The sequence below is a fragment of the Pseudophryne corroboree genome, chromosome 1 (assembly GCF_028390025.1).
Source record: "Pseudophryne corroboree isolate aPseCor3 chromosome 1, aPseCor3.hap2, whole genome shotgun sequence".
Lineage (NCBI taxonomy): Eukaryota > Metazoa > Chordata > Amphibia > Anura > Myobatrachidae > Pseudophryne > Pseudophryne corroboree.
Genome location: NC_086444.1, coordinates 638,743,152 through 638,760,949, shown reverse-complemented (window position 1 = coordinate 638,760,949; position 17,798 = coordinate 638,743,152). Strand labels below are relative to the sequence as shown.

Below are 17,798 nucleotides of genomic sequence, written 5' to 3'. Positions count from 1 at the left end.
TCTTCACCCGCTCTCGCCCACGTTGGCCAGTACTATGATACACTGTTGATAGTGGAAGGCAATGTACCCAACCTAAGGCCCCTAACTGGCTTCTATTCACTGGAAGTTTTTAGGAGTGACTTACCTTTTCCAGTGAATATCTACTGTTGGAGATTTTCCTGAGAGAGACCAGCGAAAATTCCCTATGCACTTATACACAAATCACGCTTGCGTATGCCCTACACGGCGCTAATGATACCGCGATTTTGCGCAAAAAGTTCGCACAAGGGTATCAAGTTGCATCACGTATCGCACCCACAAACGCGTGGTCCAATCGCACAGCGTATCCGCTCTACGACCACGAGTCGAATATGCAAACTGCGACCCTTCAGCCGCAGCGTAACAAAAAAACTACATGGGTCACAATTCACAATTCCCTACCACGCTCCTGTGCAAGTCTCCACACGTCTTGCGTACTTTACTATCTATACTAACGTGAGTCAGCCGCCTCACGCTGCCAAGCCTCCACTCACTTGGTGTACCAACGACGGGATCCCGAATTTCGGGGTTCAAATCCATTCACTCCGCTTTCAGCTCACACAAATACACAGTGTTTTTCTGTACAGAAAATTTCCACTCCTTCTGATCGGCAGCTTTACCCCAGAGGCAATACAGTCTAAACAAAAGTCTTATACTAATCTGCTTTTGAAATCGGATAGTTATGTGCTATTGTATTTAAGGTATACTACCCCACCTTTTAATTGAATGAACTATCGTGTAATTTGTACTTAGCGTTCGCACTCTTACGCAACTTTGCATAAACACTCGACCGTGCATGCCTTTTACGCTGCGTGCACGGTCCTGTACTTTGTCCGGGCCACGTGTACAAAACGTGCGTCCGCAATAAAACAAATCACACAGTCTCTATAAATGTGAGCAATACTGACTATAATCGCTCACTTAACACAACCCACACTTGTTCTGTATAACCGTTTATGACTGGGCCAGAAATGCGTTTTGTGTTTTTATAATTATTCCCTTAACACACTAATTCAAATTTATCTATATAGCAACAAATGTATCCGATTTCACACAGATCTATATTGACTGCAATAATCTATAATTTAAATTATATGATTCAGATTGGATCTTGCAGAACATACACTGATATAAACATACACATAATTATAATAATATTATATACATGTATCATTTACTGGCCTCATATGAGACACCTTACCTCTTCACTGCCTCTAATTTGCATATCAAAGATATTTGCTGTTCACTACTAAAAAAAAGTAGTTACACAGGTTAATTTGCATTTCAATGGCTATACTCCACAAGTCTTGAAAGAAGAAAAAAAACTTTTTTTTTTCTTTTTCACAGACAAGAAGGAAAGAAAAAAAAATTCACTTATCTCACCATTTACTCTCACTAGGCCCAATTGAAACTATTTGTAATTGACTATGGCATGGGCTAAATAAATTCATTGGTAACTCATAAATGCTGCTGGATGTGACAAAGGAAACTGATTGTTCTGAGCACACTGAAAATCAGCTATTTAGAAAGTGACCTTCCTAAAATGGCCACTGCTCCTCCCCCTTCCACATCCATGAGGTTTACACAAGATGGTGGACAGGCCATGTGGTTAGTCCAAAATGGAGGACAGACCATGCGGCTTCCTTGTCGCAAAGAAATCACACTCCACACTGGCACCAAAGTTACTTTAGGCCTGAGTTTAAAAAAATAAAAACTATATCAAGGCTATGCAGCAACTTTTAAATGTACTTTTAAATCTACTTAACAGATAAATAATCCAATCTGAATCAAACACAATATGACTTATTTGAACTTTGTTTTGTAACAATAAAAATACATTTTAGAATTTTAATATGAGAAACACATTGTCCCTTGAATTTCATATCAGCGGCTTACTAATAACACAACAATACACGTGGATGTTAATCGTCAGCGTCGCGATGCGTCCATCGTTAGCCGGTCAATTACAGCCGCATTTGTAATGTACAGTGCATCATTAAGACCGTGATATCGCGAACGCAGCCCCCATCTGTAAATGCCAAATTGCTTTCTAACAAATATTTAAAATGCCCGCTCCAATATATACTGCGGACGCCAGGCGCATCTTACTACCATATACGATAAAAGTATCACTGCATCTCTTAAGAGAAAACAATACACCCACACATTATCTGAGTTCCAAAGCTCATTGATGTATATATTTGTTATTAAAAGGATATGTATTCAATATATCACAATGTACAGTATACATATAGTTACATGGTTACAATTTATACAGTAAGCAGTTAATACTAACTAAATCAAATACATACAGTTACGGGCCAGCATACAATACCATCTCCCTCAATGCTCACTATGCTCCTGTTCCTCCATCTTTAGCTCTCAACTCCAGCTAACAGAAGCAAAATATTACCAACACTCCATCTCGCTCAGAACCCAGGGGAAAAAGAACAGAGACTCCTGTGTGTCTCATCAGCAATGTACTATATAGTTTGGGGGAGTGCACAGACTAGTCTAAGGGAGGGAACTTTCTCATTCATAATGAGTCACTGGTCAATTCATATGCAAACGAGGTTCAGCCTTGATGGACAAATTACAGGATATAGCCACTGGTCAGGCTACAATCATGCTGTCTTCCAGGAAATCCATTGTTCTAATAAGAGTGACTTTAGCTTTCATACATTTAATCATATCTACTTGTTGCAATGAGCTACAACTTAATAACACGCATCAAATTGATATACACATTAATCTGGTTGCTTTAATACCAAACACGACATGTCTATCTTGCTTCGTTCCAATAATACACATACATGACATTACTCCATTAAATACATTTAAAACATTATGATGTCTGGCGCTTGATATGTTCAAATTATGTGCTGTATGAAATATGTGTCGAATCTATCTCTGTGGCATGCCTGTGTAAATGCGTATGGTACCGTATATTGCTGTGCTTGCTGCGCGTATTTGCAAGCATAGCGACTCATATGTGTGGAGTCTGTATGTTCTCTCTATGTAATATTTTTGACTTCGACAAGGTAGTGCTACAATGTAGCAGCTGTAGCTTTTTCCCAAAACTTCTGTTCTGCTCCGTATACAGACTATGTTGCACACAATATAGAAGTGTCACAAATCAAATAAATCAGTGCGGTCTCCTTGTGCATTTTTGGCAAAAAAAAAAAAAAAGATGCCCGACAGAGTTGCATGGGACCAGACAGGCTTACCCATGCCAGGCATCTCGCACTGCATGGCATTTTGAGGCTAGATGTATGAGGACAAATCTGTACTGCGCCTTTAGACTCGGTAGCTGCCTATGAAACACCTGCTTCTGGCTAGCCTCCCTCCCCGATACCTTCCAGGAATGCCCACTGAAAGTGAATCTCTCTGCATGCAATTTCGAAACTGCATCAGAGAGGTAACCATCAGAACATCGGCCACTTGCACCCGACATTGCCACTGAATCAAGCCTTTTATTGCATTTAGAGTGTTTGTCCTAATGCATATATTCTTTTGTTTGTAACACATCAGAGACTAAGATCAGAAAGAGACTCTCTGAAAGAAACTATTGAGGAGCTCCGATGTGTACAGGCACAAGAGGGCCAGCTGACCACCGCAGGTAACACTACATAACTACGCTTATGTTTCCTTCTCACATGCACTTCTGTGCTGTTGCCACACGTACATCGCTTTTTATCATAAATAGTAATAAGAATTTTATTATTTGTTCAGTCATGAAGTTTTATTTCTGTCTTTTACTCTAATAGGGTTAATGCCACTAGGTAACCAGGAACCAGCAGACAGCTTGGCTGCAGAAATAGTTACACCGGAAATAAAGTAAGTGTGGTGTAACCCTTTGTTCTGTGATTATCAGAATAATGTCACATATTTTACTTGTTTAGGTTTCTTTTATCTTTTCTGGGACTTTGTAAGATGTCTTCTAGATTGATCTTGATTAATATGCAGTAGATTATTTTGTTCTGTATGCTTCTACGTCTATAGTGTACTAAAAGCTGAGGCATCAGGACACTATGGGGAATATATACTTGAACAGGCATATCATGCATATGGTATTATAACCCCTTTCAAATCCAACAAGCAGAATTGTAGGCAATTGCTTTGCTTTGAAAAGTCACTGCTTAGTAAATATACTCCGTGGTCCTTTTTGCAAAATCTAAGCATTGGGTCTCTATTCATTTCCCCTTCCATTTTCCCTAATACACACCTGCACATTATACATCCACTCTGATGACTTGTCAGTTTAAAGACCCAAAGGAGCAGTACATGGTAGTGGGCCAAAATCCTGCTACTGAAACTTGGAGCTGCTGGCTCCATACAGTCAGATGCTGATAGTAAACTCTGTTTTCTACATGCCACTCATAAGTTACTACTACTCTGCGTTCCACACAGTAAACTAAGTTTTAGCTGCAGCACAAAATGGCAATGCAGTTTGTTATGGTGGATAGTGCAAGTGTGATTGCTGCTGTCCTTGCTATGCCTAAAGTGATTGTTGTAATACAATGAAAGAGGTGTATGTCCCTAAATTCTGTTACGATGCAGCTGTTATGTGTAATTATTAGTATTTTGTTTGTTCATTGAAAACAGCCATAAAGTGCTATTTCTTGTAGTATGAGAATAAAACAGCAATAAAGTTAATTGCCAACTGTCACTTTTTTTATTTTTTCCTTTTAATCTTCAGTAACAATTGATCTCTTTATCTAGGGAGAAACTAATTCGCCTTCAGCATGAAAATAAAATGTTAAAAATTAATCAAGAAGGCTCAGATAATGAAAAAATCTCTTTGTTGCAAAGCTTGCTTGATGATGCAAACATGCGGAAAAACGAGCTGGAGACAGAGAACAGGTACAGGAGACCAGGTGTAGCTTTGGTATTAGATGATTTGTTAGCTAGTGTTCTATCTGCTCGGAGTCATTTTGTGTAACTTTGGTGAAATTCATATTTTGTGCATAGGCTGGTAAATCAGAGACTGCTAGAAGTACAGTCACAGGTGGAAGAGCTGCAGAAATCATTACAAGACCAAGGAGCAAAAGCAGAAGATGTAAGTGAAGCAGGCACAGATCAAATTATTGAATGATTTGTTTTTGTTTTCATGTGAAATCAGGTGTAGTCTGGGTCAGTGCTATGCATCTTATTGAGGGAAGGTCAGGCTCCTCTTGTGAACCCATATGTACAAAGCAATAGCCTAGTGTAGCACAGTAAACAATTGTGTATCACACCTCAGCGTAAATTAGTATGTCCTCTATACTATACAGCAGTGCCAATTAGAATGTTAACATGAACAGTGTAGCAAAAAAGGATACCGTATAGCCTATATTTTATTTATTTTTTTAAGTCGTGAAGCTGCAAATTTTACTGTAAACCGCGTGGCTCCGACTTGTCAGATGTCATCAGTGTTTATAACCAATGAAACAATGTCTTTATATGTTAGAAGAGAATATATCTGTAGTGGGTGGTGAGAAACTTTATAGAGAGGATGTGTGTCCTGCTTCAGGAGGGGGAAGGCCAGCTTTCTCATAGTCAGTTATGTTTTCCTTCAAAAAGAGTAACATTCTCTTTATATAAAATAAAAATGGTGCCTATTATACTTTAAGTAATTTTTGTAGGCATTATTATCATTGGTACATTATAGTGGTACAAGTAAAAATAAGAATTTACTTACCGATAATTCTATTTCTCATAGTCCGTAGTGGATGCTGGGGACTCCGAAAGGACCATGGGGAATAGCGGCTCCGCAGGAGACTGGGCACAAAAGTAAAAAGCTTTAGGACTACCTGGTGTGCACTGGCTCCTCCCCCTATGACCCTCCTCCAAGCCTCAGTTAGGATACTGTGCCCGGACGAGCGTACACAATAAGGAAGGATTTTGAATCCCGGGTAAGACTCTTACCAGCCACACCAATCACACCGTACAACTTGTGATCTGAACCCAGTTAACAGCATGATAACAGAAGGAGCCTCTGAAAAGATGGCTCACAACAACAATAACCCGATTTTTGTAACAATAACTATGTACAAGTAATGCAGACAATCCGCACTTGGCATGGGCGCCCAGCATCCACTACGGACTATGAGAAATAGAATTATCGGTAAGTAAATTCTTATTTTCTCTAACGTCCTAGTGGATGCTGGGGACTCCGAAAGGACCATGGGGATTATACCAAAGCTCCCAAACGGGCGGGAGAGTGCGGATGACTCTGCAGCACCGAATGAGAGAACTCCAGGTCCTCCTCAGCCAAGGTATCAAATTTGTAGAATTTAGCAAACGTGTTTGCCCCTGACCAAGTAGCTGCTCGGCAAAGTTGTAAAGCCGAGACCCCTCGGGCAGCCGCCCAAGATGAGCCCACTTTCCTTATGGAATGGGCTTTTACAGATTTTGGCTGTGGCAGGCCTGCCACAGAATGTGCAAGCTGAATTGTACTACAAATCCAACGAGCAATAGTCTGCTTAGAAGCAGGAGCACCCAGCTTGTTGGGTGCATACAGGATAAACAGCGAGTCAGATTTTCTGACTCCAGCCGTCCTGGAAACATATATTTTCAGGGCCCTGACTACGTCCAGTAACTTGGAATCCTCCAAGTCCCTAGTAGCCGCAGGCACCACAATAGGCTGGTTTAAGTGAAATGCTGAAACCACCTTAGGGAGAAATTGAGGACGAGTCCTCAATTCTGCCCTGTCCGTATGAAAAATTAGGTAAGGGCTTTTATAGGATAAAGCCGCCAATTCTGAAACACGCCTGGCTGAAGCCAGGGCTAACAGCATTACCACTTTCCATGTGAGATATTTTAAGTCCACAGTGGTGAGTGGTTCAAACCAATGTGATTTTAGGAACCCCAAAACTACATTGAGATCCCAAGGTGCCACTGGAGGCACAAAAGGAGGCTGTATATGCAGTACTCCCTTGACAAACGTCTGAACTTCAGGAACAGAAGCTAGTTCTTTTTGGAAGAATATTGACAGGGCCGAAATTTGAACCATAATGGACCCTAATTTTAGGCCCATAGACAGTCCTGTTTGCAGGAAATGCAGGAATCGACCCAGTTGAAATTCCTCTGTAGGGGCCTTCCTGGCCTCGCACCACGCAACATATTTTCGCCAAATACGGTGATAATGTTGTACGGTCACATCCTTCCTGGCTTTGATCAGGGTAGGGATGACTTCATCCGGAATGCCTTTTTCCTTCAGGATTCGGCGTTCAACCGCCATGCCGTCAAACGCAGCCGCGGTAAGTCTTGGAACAGACATGGTCCCTGCTGGAGCAGGTCCTTTCTTAGAGGTAGAGGCCACGGGTCTTCCGTGAGCATCTCTTGAATTTCCGGGTACCAAGTCCTTCTTGGCCAATCCGGAGCCACGAGTATAGTCTTTACTCCTCTCCTTCTTATGATTCTCAGTACTTTTGGTATGAGAGGAAGAGGAGGGAACACATACACTGACTGGTACACCCACGGTGTTACCAGAGCGTCCACAGCTATTGCCTGAGGGTCCCTTGACCTGGCGCAATATCTGTCCAGTTTTTTGTTGAGGCGGGACGCCATCATGTCCACCTTTGGTTTTTCCCAACGGTTCACAATCATGTGGAAGACTTCTGGGTGAGGTCCCCACTCCCCCGGGTAAAGATCGTGTCTGCTGAGGAAGTCTGCTTCCCAGTTGTCCACTCCCGGAATGAACACTGCTAACAGTGCTATCACATGATTTTCCGCCCAGCGAAGAATCCTTGCCACTTCCGTCATTGCCCTCCTGCTTCTTGTGCCGCCCTGTCTGTTTACGTGGGCGACTGTCGTGATGTTGTCCGACTGGATCAACACCGGCTGACCCTGAAGCAGAGGTCTTGCCTGACTTAGGGCATTGTAAATGGCCCTGAGTTCCAGGATATTTATGTGAAGTGACGTTTCCATGCTTGACCACAAGCCCTGGAAATTTCTTCCCTGTGTGACTGCTCCCCAGCCCCTCAGGCTGGCATCCGTGGTCACCAGGACCCAATCCTGAATGCCGAATCTGCGGCCCTCTAGGAGATGAGCACTCTGTAACCACCACAGGAGAGACACCCTTGTCCTTGGAGACAGGGTTATCCGCTGATGCATTTGAAGATGCGATCCGGACCATTTGTCCAGCAGATCCCACTGAAAAGTTCTTGCGTGGAATCTGCCGAATGGAATCGCTTCGTAAGAAGCCACCATCTTTCCCAGGACCCTTGTGCATTGATGTACTGACACTTGGCCTGGTCTTAGGAGGTTCCTGACTAGGTCGGATAACTCCCTGGCTTTCTCTTCCGGGAGAAACACCTTTTTCTGTACTGTGTCCAGAATCATTCCTAGGAACAGCAGACGTGTCGTCGGAATCAGCTGCGATTTTGGAATATTTAGAATCCATCCGTGCTGTCGTAGTACTACTTGAGAGAGTGCTACTCCGACCTCTAACTGTTCTCTGGACCTTGCCCTTATCAGGAGATCGTCCAAGTAAGGGATAATTAAGATGCCTTTTCTTCGAAGAAGAATCATCATTTCGGCCATTACCTTGGTAAAGACCCGGGGTGCCGTGGACAATCCAAACGGCAGCGTCTGAAACTGATAGTGACAGTTCTGTACCACAAACCTGAGGTACCCTTGGTGAGAAGGGCAAATTGGGACATGGAGGTAAGCATCCTTGATGTCCAGAGACACCATGTAGTCCCCTTCTTCCAGGTTCGCTATCACTGCTCTGAGTGACTCCATCTTGAACTTGAACCTTTTTATGTAAGTGTTCAAGGATTTCAGATTTAAAATGGGTCTCACCGAGCCGTCCGGCTTCGGTACCACAAACAGCGTGGAATAATACCCCTTTCCCTGTTGTAGGAGGGGTACCTTGATTATCACTTGCTGGGAATACAGCTTGTGAATGGCTTCCAATACCGCCTCCCTGTCGGGGGGAGACGTTGGTAAAGCAGACTTCAGGAACCGGCGAGGGGGAGACGTCTCGAATTCCAATTTGTACCCCTGAGATACTACCTGCAGGATCCAGGGGTCCACTTGCGAGTGAGCCCACTGCGCGCTGAAATTCTTGAGACGGGCCCCCACCGTCTTGCCCGAGTCCGCTTGTAAGGCCCCAGCGTCATGCTGAGGACTTGGCAGAAGCGGGGGAGGGCTTCTGTTCGTGGGAAGAGGCTGTCTGCTGCAGTCTTTTTCCCCTTCCTCTGCCCCGGGGCAGATATGAGTGGCCTTTTGCCCGCTTGCCCTTATGGGGACGAAAGGACTGAGCCTGAAAAGACGGTATCTTTTTCTGCTGTGAGGTGACTTGGGGTAAAAAGGTGGATTTCCCAGCCGTTGCCGTGGCCACCAGGTCCGATAGACCGACCCCAAATAACTCCTCCCCTTTATACGGCAATACTTCCATATGCCGTTTGGAATCCGCATCACCTGACCACTGTCGCGTCCATAACCCTCTTTTGGCAGAAATGGACATCGCACTTACTCTTGATGCCAGAGTGCAAATATCCCTCTGTGCATCACGCATATATAGAAATGCATCCTTTAAATGCTCTATAGTCAATAATATATTGTCCCTGTCCAGGGTATCAATATTTTCAGTCAGGGAATCCGACCAAGCCACCCCAGCACTGCACATCCAGGCTGAGGCGATTGCTGGTCGCAGTATAATACCAGTATGTGTGTATATACTTTTTAGGATATTTTCCAGCTTCCTATCAGCTGGTTCCTTGAGGGCGGCCGTATCAGGAGACGGTAACGCCACTTGTTTTGATAAGCGTGTGAGCGCCTTATCCACTCTAGGGGGTGTTTCCCAACGCGCCCTAACCTCTGGCGGGAAAGGGTATAATGCCAATAATTTTTTAGAAATTAGCAGTTTTTTATCGGGGGAAACCCACGCTTCATCACACACCTCATTTAATTCATCTGATTCAGGAAAAACTACGGGTAGTTTTTTCACACCCCACATAATACCCTTTTTTGTGGTACTTGTAGTATCAGAAATTTTCAAAATCTCCTTCATTGCCGTGATCATGTAACGTGTGGCCCTACTGGAAAATACGTTTGTTTCCTCACCGTCGACACTGGAGTCAGTGTCCATGTCAGTGTCTGTATCGACCTGAGGTAACGGGCGTTTTATAGCCCCTGACGGTGTTTGAGACGCCTGTACAGGTATTAACTGATTTCCCGGCTGTCTCATGTCGTCAACAGTCTTTTGTAAAGTGCCGACACTATCACGTAATTCTTTCCATAAGACCATCCAGTCAGGTGTCGACTCCCTAGGGGGTGACATCACTAACACAGGCAATTGCTTCGCCTCCACACCATTTTCCTCCTTATACATGTCGACACAGCGTACCGACACACAGCACACACACAGGGAATGCTCTGATAGAGGACAGGACCCCACTAGCCCTTTGGGGAGACAGAGGGAGAGTTTGCCAGCACACACCAGAGCGCTATATATATACAGGGATAACCTTATATAAGTGTTTTTCCCTAATATAGCTGCTGTATATATTAATATGCCAATTTAGTGCCCCCCCCTCTCTTGTTTTACCCTGTTTCTGTAGTGCAGGACTGCAGGGGAGAGTCAGGGAGCCTTCCTCCAACGGAGCTGTGAGGAAAAAATGGCGCCAGTGTGCGGAGGAGATAGGCTCCGCCCCCTTCACGGCGGCCTTTCTCCCGCTTTTTAATGGAAAAATTGGCAGGGGTTAAATGCATCCATATAGCCCAGGAGCTATATGTGATGTATTTTTTGCCAAAAAAAGGTTTTTTATTGCGTCTCAGGGCGCCCCCCCCCAGCGCCCTGCACCCTCAGTGACCGGAGTGTGAAGTGTGCTGAGAGCAATGGCGCACAGCTGCGGTGCTGTGCGCTACCTTATTGAAGACAGGACGTCTTCTGCCGCCGATTTTCCGGACCTCTTCTGGCTCTGTAAGGGGGCCGGCGGCGCGGCTCCGGGACCCATCCATGGCTGGGCCTGTGATCGTCCCTCTGGAGCTAATGTCCAGTAGCCTAAGAAGCCCAATCCACTCTGCACGCAGGTGAGTTCGCTTCTTCTCCCCTTAGTCCCTCGGTGCAGTGAGCCTGTTGCCAGCAGGTCTCACTGAAAATAAAAAACCTACTTTAAACTTTTACACTAAGCAGCTCAGGAGAGCCCCTTAGCCTGCACCCGTCTCGTTCGGGCACAAAAATCTAACTGAGGCTTGGAGGAGGGTCATAGGGGGAGGAGCCAGTGCACACCAGGTAGTCCTAAAGCTTTTTACTTTTGTGCCCAGTCTCCTGCGGAGCCGCTATTCCCCATGGTCCTTTCGGAGTCCCCAGCATCCACTAGGACGTTAGAGAAACAGTGGTAGCATTTGTCCCCCTATAGCCTCCACTCTACACATTAATGTCATATTATCAGTCTTAACCCCTTTATCACCTTCTGATTGTCTATAATTGCACTGTCAATGTTAGCAGAATAGGTAAGTGTCTTTGGAGGTAAGCCCCGTACACACGACGGGGTAGATGTGTGCTGAGCGATCTAACACAGACCGCTCAGCACACATCTCTCCCCCCACTCAGCACAGCGTGATGTGTGCCAAGTGAGGGGGAGGGAGGGGGGACACTGGCAAATATATTAGTTAGAATTAAATACCTCACCCGCTCACTGGGATGGGTGGGTATGAATTTTGTGCTACAAGATTCTACTTGGGTTGTCTGGCCTAGGGCTGTTATAGGTTGATATTACTACGTCCGCTATTAGTTTCAACAAGGTAAAATATTTTCTTAAATTTGTTAGTTTGAATGTGGAAGGGTTGAATTCTCCTATTAATAGGAAGAAAGTGTTTTCTTCCCCAGTGGTGAGGTGAGCGATCTATCTAGATTTGGCGTGCATGCATGCCAAATCTAGAGTCAGCGATAGTGAAGCGCGGGGCTGTGCATCACTATCGCTATGGGGCATATACACAGAGAGATCTGTGCTTAAGTTCTAAGCAATCTAGTCAGATTGCTTAGAATTTAAGCACGGATCTCTTGGTGTATCCCCCTGTTGTGAGTGATCTATTGTTAGTAGATTAAGAACTGTTATAGGCCCTACACACTGGCCGACATCACTGCACGATATGAACGAGATAACGTTCATATCGTGCAGTGTGGAGGCTCCAGCGATGAACGATGCGCGGCCCCGCGCTCGTTCATCGCTGGTGTCCCGTCGGCTGGTCATGCAGGCCAATATGGAAGATCTCGTCCATATATGCCTGCAGTTCTATGAAGCAGTGTGACGGGGGGAGTGAAGTAACTTCACTCCCCCGTCACTGCCCCCCCCCCCCCCGTCGGGCAGCTCGGCGGCGGATCGTCCAATGTGTATAAGATACCTGTGATTATCTTAAGTGCTGCAATGATTGCCATCTAATGGAATCTGGTGATTAGGAGTATTTATCACATGTACAGTATGTACTTGTTAATGTCCATTTTGCATTTGTCTGTATGTAAAACCATATCTGGGTGAAACAGAATTTCTTTGCTTGTCCCTTTACCAATGCTTCACTTGATTGGATTGTACTTCACACAAGGCCATAGTAAGTATTGGATTGTAATTGTATGGGTTTAATATTTCCAAGCCTAATATTTAATGAAACGTGGGGTATGGATTATGGGTGTAGAGTGGGTTCGGTATGGATGACCACTGGACAGGATGCCGTTTGTCAAAACACCGACGCTGGCATTCAGAAGTTTTAAATCCTGACAGGACTGAGTTTAGTGTGCCAACCCCTGTCATCTACTCCTCCCTTCCCGCAGCCTAATCCTGACCTTATCCCGATAGTGCCTAAACCTAACCCCCCCCTCCCCCCCCCAATCCCTGCAACCTAACCGTATCCCCCCCCCCCCCCCTTCCCTAGTGCCTAAACCTAACCTCCCTCTGGTGGTGCCTAATCCTAACCCTCCCTGTCCGCATCCTAATCCTATCCTCCCACCACCCGCAGCCTAACCCTAGGTGGCTGCTAAACCTAACCGCCGCCCAGCAGTAACCCGTGGTCAGCATCTATACTTTCAACAGTTGGGATCCCAGCTGTCGGTGTTCCGGTGTCGGTATCTTGACCCCGTCGGGATTCCGATGTCAGCCTTTTGAGGGGTGTCTGGATTCTGGCATTGGGATTCCGACAGCCGGGATGTTAACCGCATCCATGCAGTTTGTACAGTTATTTGATTTAAATAGACTATTCCCACATTTCTTTGCAGTCTTTAACTGTGTAATTAATGTATAGTTTTTAAACCTTTTGATCTCTCTGGATAATTGGCATGTGCCATATACCTTATCCAGTAGGGACAATTATGCATTGCAAGAACAATACATGTATAATAAGAAAGTAATGTCACCTTGAATTACCCTTGCCTGTATGAAAGAACTATGACTTGAGGCATATCATTTTTGTATAGTCTCTGTAGTTCTAGAGAACTCCTTCTTAATATTTTAGAATTATTACAAATATTACTTGAATAGAAGATTTGTTAACAGTTTTCTTTATTTTGTCTTTACTTTTCATTTTACATCTTTAATAACGTATGATGTAGATGTTTCTGTAGCCTGACTGGTGTTTTTTTCCCTATTCTTTCCTTTAGTCACTTCTTTTGAAGAAGAAGCTTGAAGAACATCTGTAAGTATATTATATAGTTTTCTACTTCTGCAGCATATGCTTATATATACCTTTATATAATAGGGTTGTTTTCAGGCCGCTATGCTATTTTCTGTATAAGAATGATCAGGAGCATGATGTCACTAAGAATATTGATCAGTGGAGGAACTTGAAGCCTGGCGACTGGAGGCAAGAACTCCTCCTCCTCCTCCTCCTCCTCCTCCTCCCTCTCACTAGATCTCCTCCTGTGCGCCCCCTCCCCTTTATTGCAGTCAGCGCCCTAAGCTGCGGGCTTTCCACTCATCTCAACAATCCTTCCAACGCCCATTATGGTCACCCGTATTACATTCCAGTGTCTTCTGCCCACCTGTATGGCTGTTCTTCATAGGGTGATCACTATTTTTAGATGCCTTAGAATTGAGATTTAAGAAAAAAGAATGCAACTACCGTATTATCAGTTGTGTGCACAAAGAACCCTGCTAGCCTGGTACTGTTTGCCTCCTGTGATGAAGGATGTGTGTATTATTACATTATTTTTGTTTTTAAGGTGTAGCTATAAGTGTTTTTTTATTTGTGTATGTATTTAAATTAATCTTTGTATTAAAGTTTACATTGTTTTCTGTTGATTGTACAGTACATAGTAAAGCTGCAGATTTTATCTCTCTTTTTTTATGTGTGTCATCATCTGAATGGTTTATTACTAGTCACTATGCAATGCATAGCTATAATATCACAAATTCATCTACATTACTGTCTACACCCCAGTTGAGCTGTGCAGAATTGTTTACTTCTGTGGCCCTTGGATTCAACACAAAATTGCTTTGCGGCTAGAATTTAAATTGAAAGCATAGTGCAGAGCACAGTTGTATCTAAAATAAAATAAAGAAAAATTTAGCCTCATAAGACTGTGGCCGCGACGGGGGCAAGTTCAACTGCCATTGGCATTTCCACACCTTCACAATGTCAACTCGCCCGCCTAGCTTGTCACTCAATTGAGCTCAATATGCTTAATTTGTGTGTCCATATCATAGGGAGTAATACTAATTAGTGACCAAATAGTTGCCATACGTAGATGACTGTTCAAAAGTGGTTTACAAAAAAGGCACCACTTCTATAAAATTGTTTCCCTTTGTATCCGCTTCTGTTTTTATTTGATAAAATGATGCAGTTCTATGCTCCTCCTAGAAAGATGTAATTGCCCCTCCTCTGTTTACCACAGTGCGCAGAAACACATTTATCTGCACACCTAGAGTCAGCGGTTTTGCTGATAAATTCAGTAGTAGAACTGTTTTTATAAAAGTCACATAATTTGCAGTTTATTAGCCAATCAGTGAGCAATGGAAGATATGTGGCCAACACAAAGGATTTATTTTTCCACAACTGCTTATAAGTCTTATTCCACATTGTTTATCCAAAGGCACATTATGTGCTTAATGTTCAGGAGCATGTAAAGTTGTTTAGATTGAAATAAAACACATGTACATATGATAGGAGAGACAATCTGCACAGATCCAAATAGATGAGTGACAGGCGGTAGACGAATGTTACTATCAAATTACGGAGATTGGGTATGTCTACCCTGTATCTGTAGTAGCATGTTTGGGTGGATGGGAGTGGCGGGAAGGGAAAGAAGGTTGGATTTGCGAACAGTGTTTAAACACGACTGGTATATGTTATGCTGCACAAAGGTTTATGTTCAATCACAGAATATGATACACGGTATAAATTAAATAAGATTTAAACATGGCATGTCACACAAGGAAAGATAATTAATATACAATGTCTGACTACACTTACAGTGTTTTCTGTTCCAAATATTTCAGTTTGTGTTATAAAGGTTATACGCATAACTGTGTCCAAAGTTGTAGAATAACAGGCTTTCATCTGAGAGGAACTGGGTGGGTGCTGGATATGGACACTGTGGTGAAGTTCTGAATATGGATCCCGCTACCTTTGTTGTCCCAGTTGCTGTGTTTTCCTTTGTAGTTCCCAATGTGTACTTGATCCAGTTTTCATTTCACTGAGGGTGAAGGGTGAGGTTGTCTTACAACTTGGTGTCAGTCAAGTTCATTTCAGGCTCCTAATTTCCCTTCCACTTCCAGGTTACAGGCCCAAAATTGGGAGTTTAAAACATAAACTGCGATATGTGTAGCTTTTAACAAAGTAAGTGTGGTCAGATATTGTATATTATCATTATTATTGTATATTAATTATCATTATTCTTCCCCCTACTCCCATCCAACCACCCTCTGTCCTGAACTGCGCCTGAGGATTACCCAAATGTTCATGTACTTTTGTGTGCAACTGCTTATCCTTAAAATAACACCTCATTTTAATCCACACAAAACCCAGTAGTCCAGTTTGCCTTAAGACAGAGGTTCTCAAACGCTCCCTAACAGTCCAGGTATTAAATATATTGAAATTGACTGTGGCACTAATTAAGTCACCTGTAGTCAAGCATGGATATACTTAACACCTGGACTGTTGAACCTTGAGGACCGCATTTGAGAACCTGTGCCTTAAGGGGAAAAAATGGCATTACATGGTACAGTACTGTAGTTTAACAAATAAGCACATGAAATCTTTTGCTAATGTACCTTATTTGCTTTCTGGTTAAGAGACTTAGGGGGACATTTACTAAGCAGTGAAAAGAGCGGAGAAGTGAGCTAGTGGAGAAGTTGCCCCATCAACCAATCAGCAGCTCTGTAGAATTTTATAGTATGCAAATTATAGATGTTACTTCAGTGCTGATTGGTTGCCATGGGCAACTTCTCCACTGGCTCACTTCTCCGCTCTTACCACTGCTTAGTAAATGTCCCCCTAAAACTAAAACTGTTTTATTAATTGTGTCGCTAGGACTGTGCTACTTTACTGGTCATTCCTCATCCTCTAAACACTCCTGTTTTATGAATGCAGAGAGAAGCTTCATGAAGCCAACAATGAGCTGCAGAAGAAGCGTGCAATAATTGAAGACCTGGAGCCGCGGTACAACAATAGCTGTATGTTCACATTCCCTATTGGAACATAAGGCCTGATTCCGAGTTGTATGCAAACCATATAGTTTGCATGCAACTCCAATGGTTGGTGGAGTGCTCATGCTCTGCGATGTGGCTCCAGTTGCAGTGTTGGGGGCAGGGAGGGTGTCTATTTCGGAAAAAGGGGGCATGTCTTGGAGTTTGGGCCGCCATTCTGAATAATTATAGGATTACTCAGATGGCTGAAGGCTGGTGATGATCTGATGCTGCGTCTTCTGATGCAGCACTTGGACTGCAAAGCCAGCAGTGGGTATCTTTTGTCCATTGACACCTCCTGTAGCATTAGCATATTTTCTCTAACGTCCTAGTGGATGCTGGGGACTCCGTAAGGACCATGGGGAATAGACGGGCTCCGCAGGAGACATGGGCACTTTAAGAAAGAATTTAGATTCTGGTGTGCTCTGGCTCCTCCCTCTATGTCCCTCCTCCAGACCTCAGTTTGAATCTGTGCCCGGACGAGCTGGGTGCTGTTCAGTGAGCTCTCCTGAGCTTGCTGTAAGAAAGTATTTTGTTAGGTTTTTTATTTTCAGGGAGCTCTGCTGGCAACAGACTCCCTGCATCGTGGGACTGAGGGGAGAGAAGCAGCCCTACTCTCTGCAGATAGGTCCTGCTTCTTAGGCTACTGGACACCATTAGCTCCAGAGGGATCGTACACAGGATCTCACCCTCGTCGTCCGATCCCAGAGCCGCGCCGCCGTCCCCCTCGCAGAGCCGGAAGACAGAAGGCGGGTGAGCATAAGTAGCAAGAAGACTTCGAAATCGGCGGCAGAAGACTCCAGTCTTCACTGAGGTAGCGCACAGCACTGCAGCTGTGCGCCATTGCTCCCACACACACCCACATACTCCGGTCACTGTAAGGGTGCAGGGCGCAGGGGGGGGCGCCCTGGGCAGCAATTAGGACCTCTTGGCAAAAGTTTTGCATATATACAGTTGGGCACTGTATATATGTATGAGCCCGCACCAAAATATTGTACATTAAAGCGGGACAGAAGCCCGCCGCTGAGGGGGCGGGGCTTCTTCCTCAGTACTCACCAGCGCCATTGTTTCTCCACAGCTCCGCTGAGAGGAAGCTCCCCAGGCTCTCCCCTGCAGATACACGGTAGAAGAGGGTAAAAAGAGAGGGGGGGGGCACATAATTAGGCGCAAAAA

General features: G+C 44.2%; 1 protein-coding gene across 3 annotated transcripts in view; it reads left to right on the top strand.

Annotated features, from left to right (window-relative positions):
* Positions 1–17,798, top strand: part of LOC134904955 (protein Hook homolog 3) — a 155,144-nt gene that overhangs the window by 104,673 nt on the left and 32,673 nt on the right. For all 3 annotated transcript variants that reach the window (XM_063914592.1, XM_063914593.1, XM_063914594.1), the window contains 6 exons: positions 3,550–3,637; positions 3,786–3,855; positions 4,741–4,881; positions 4,990–5,077; positions 13,601–13,635; positions 16,531–16,613. In XM_063914592.1, the coding sequence (XP_063770662.1) occupies positions 3,550–3,637; positions 3,786–3,855; positions 4,741–4,881; positions 4,990–5,077; positions 13,601–13,635; positions 16,531–16,613 (505 nt within the window). The remainder of the gene's footprint in view (positions 1–3,549; positions 3,638–3,785; positions 3,856–4,740; positions 4,882–4,989; positions 5,078–13,600; positions 13,636–16,530; positions 16,614–17,798) is intronic.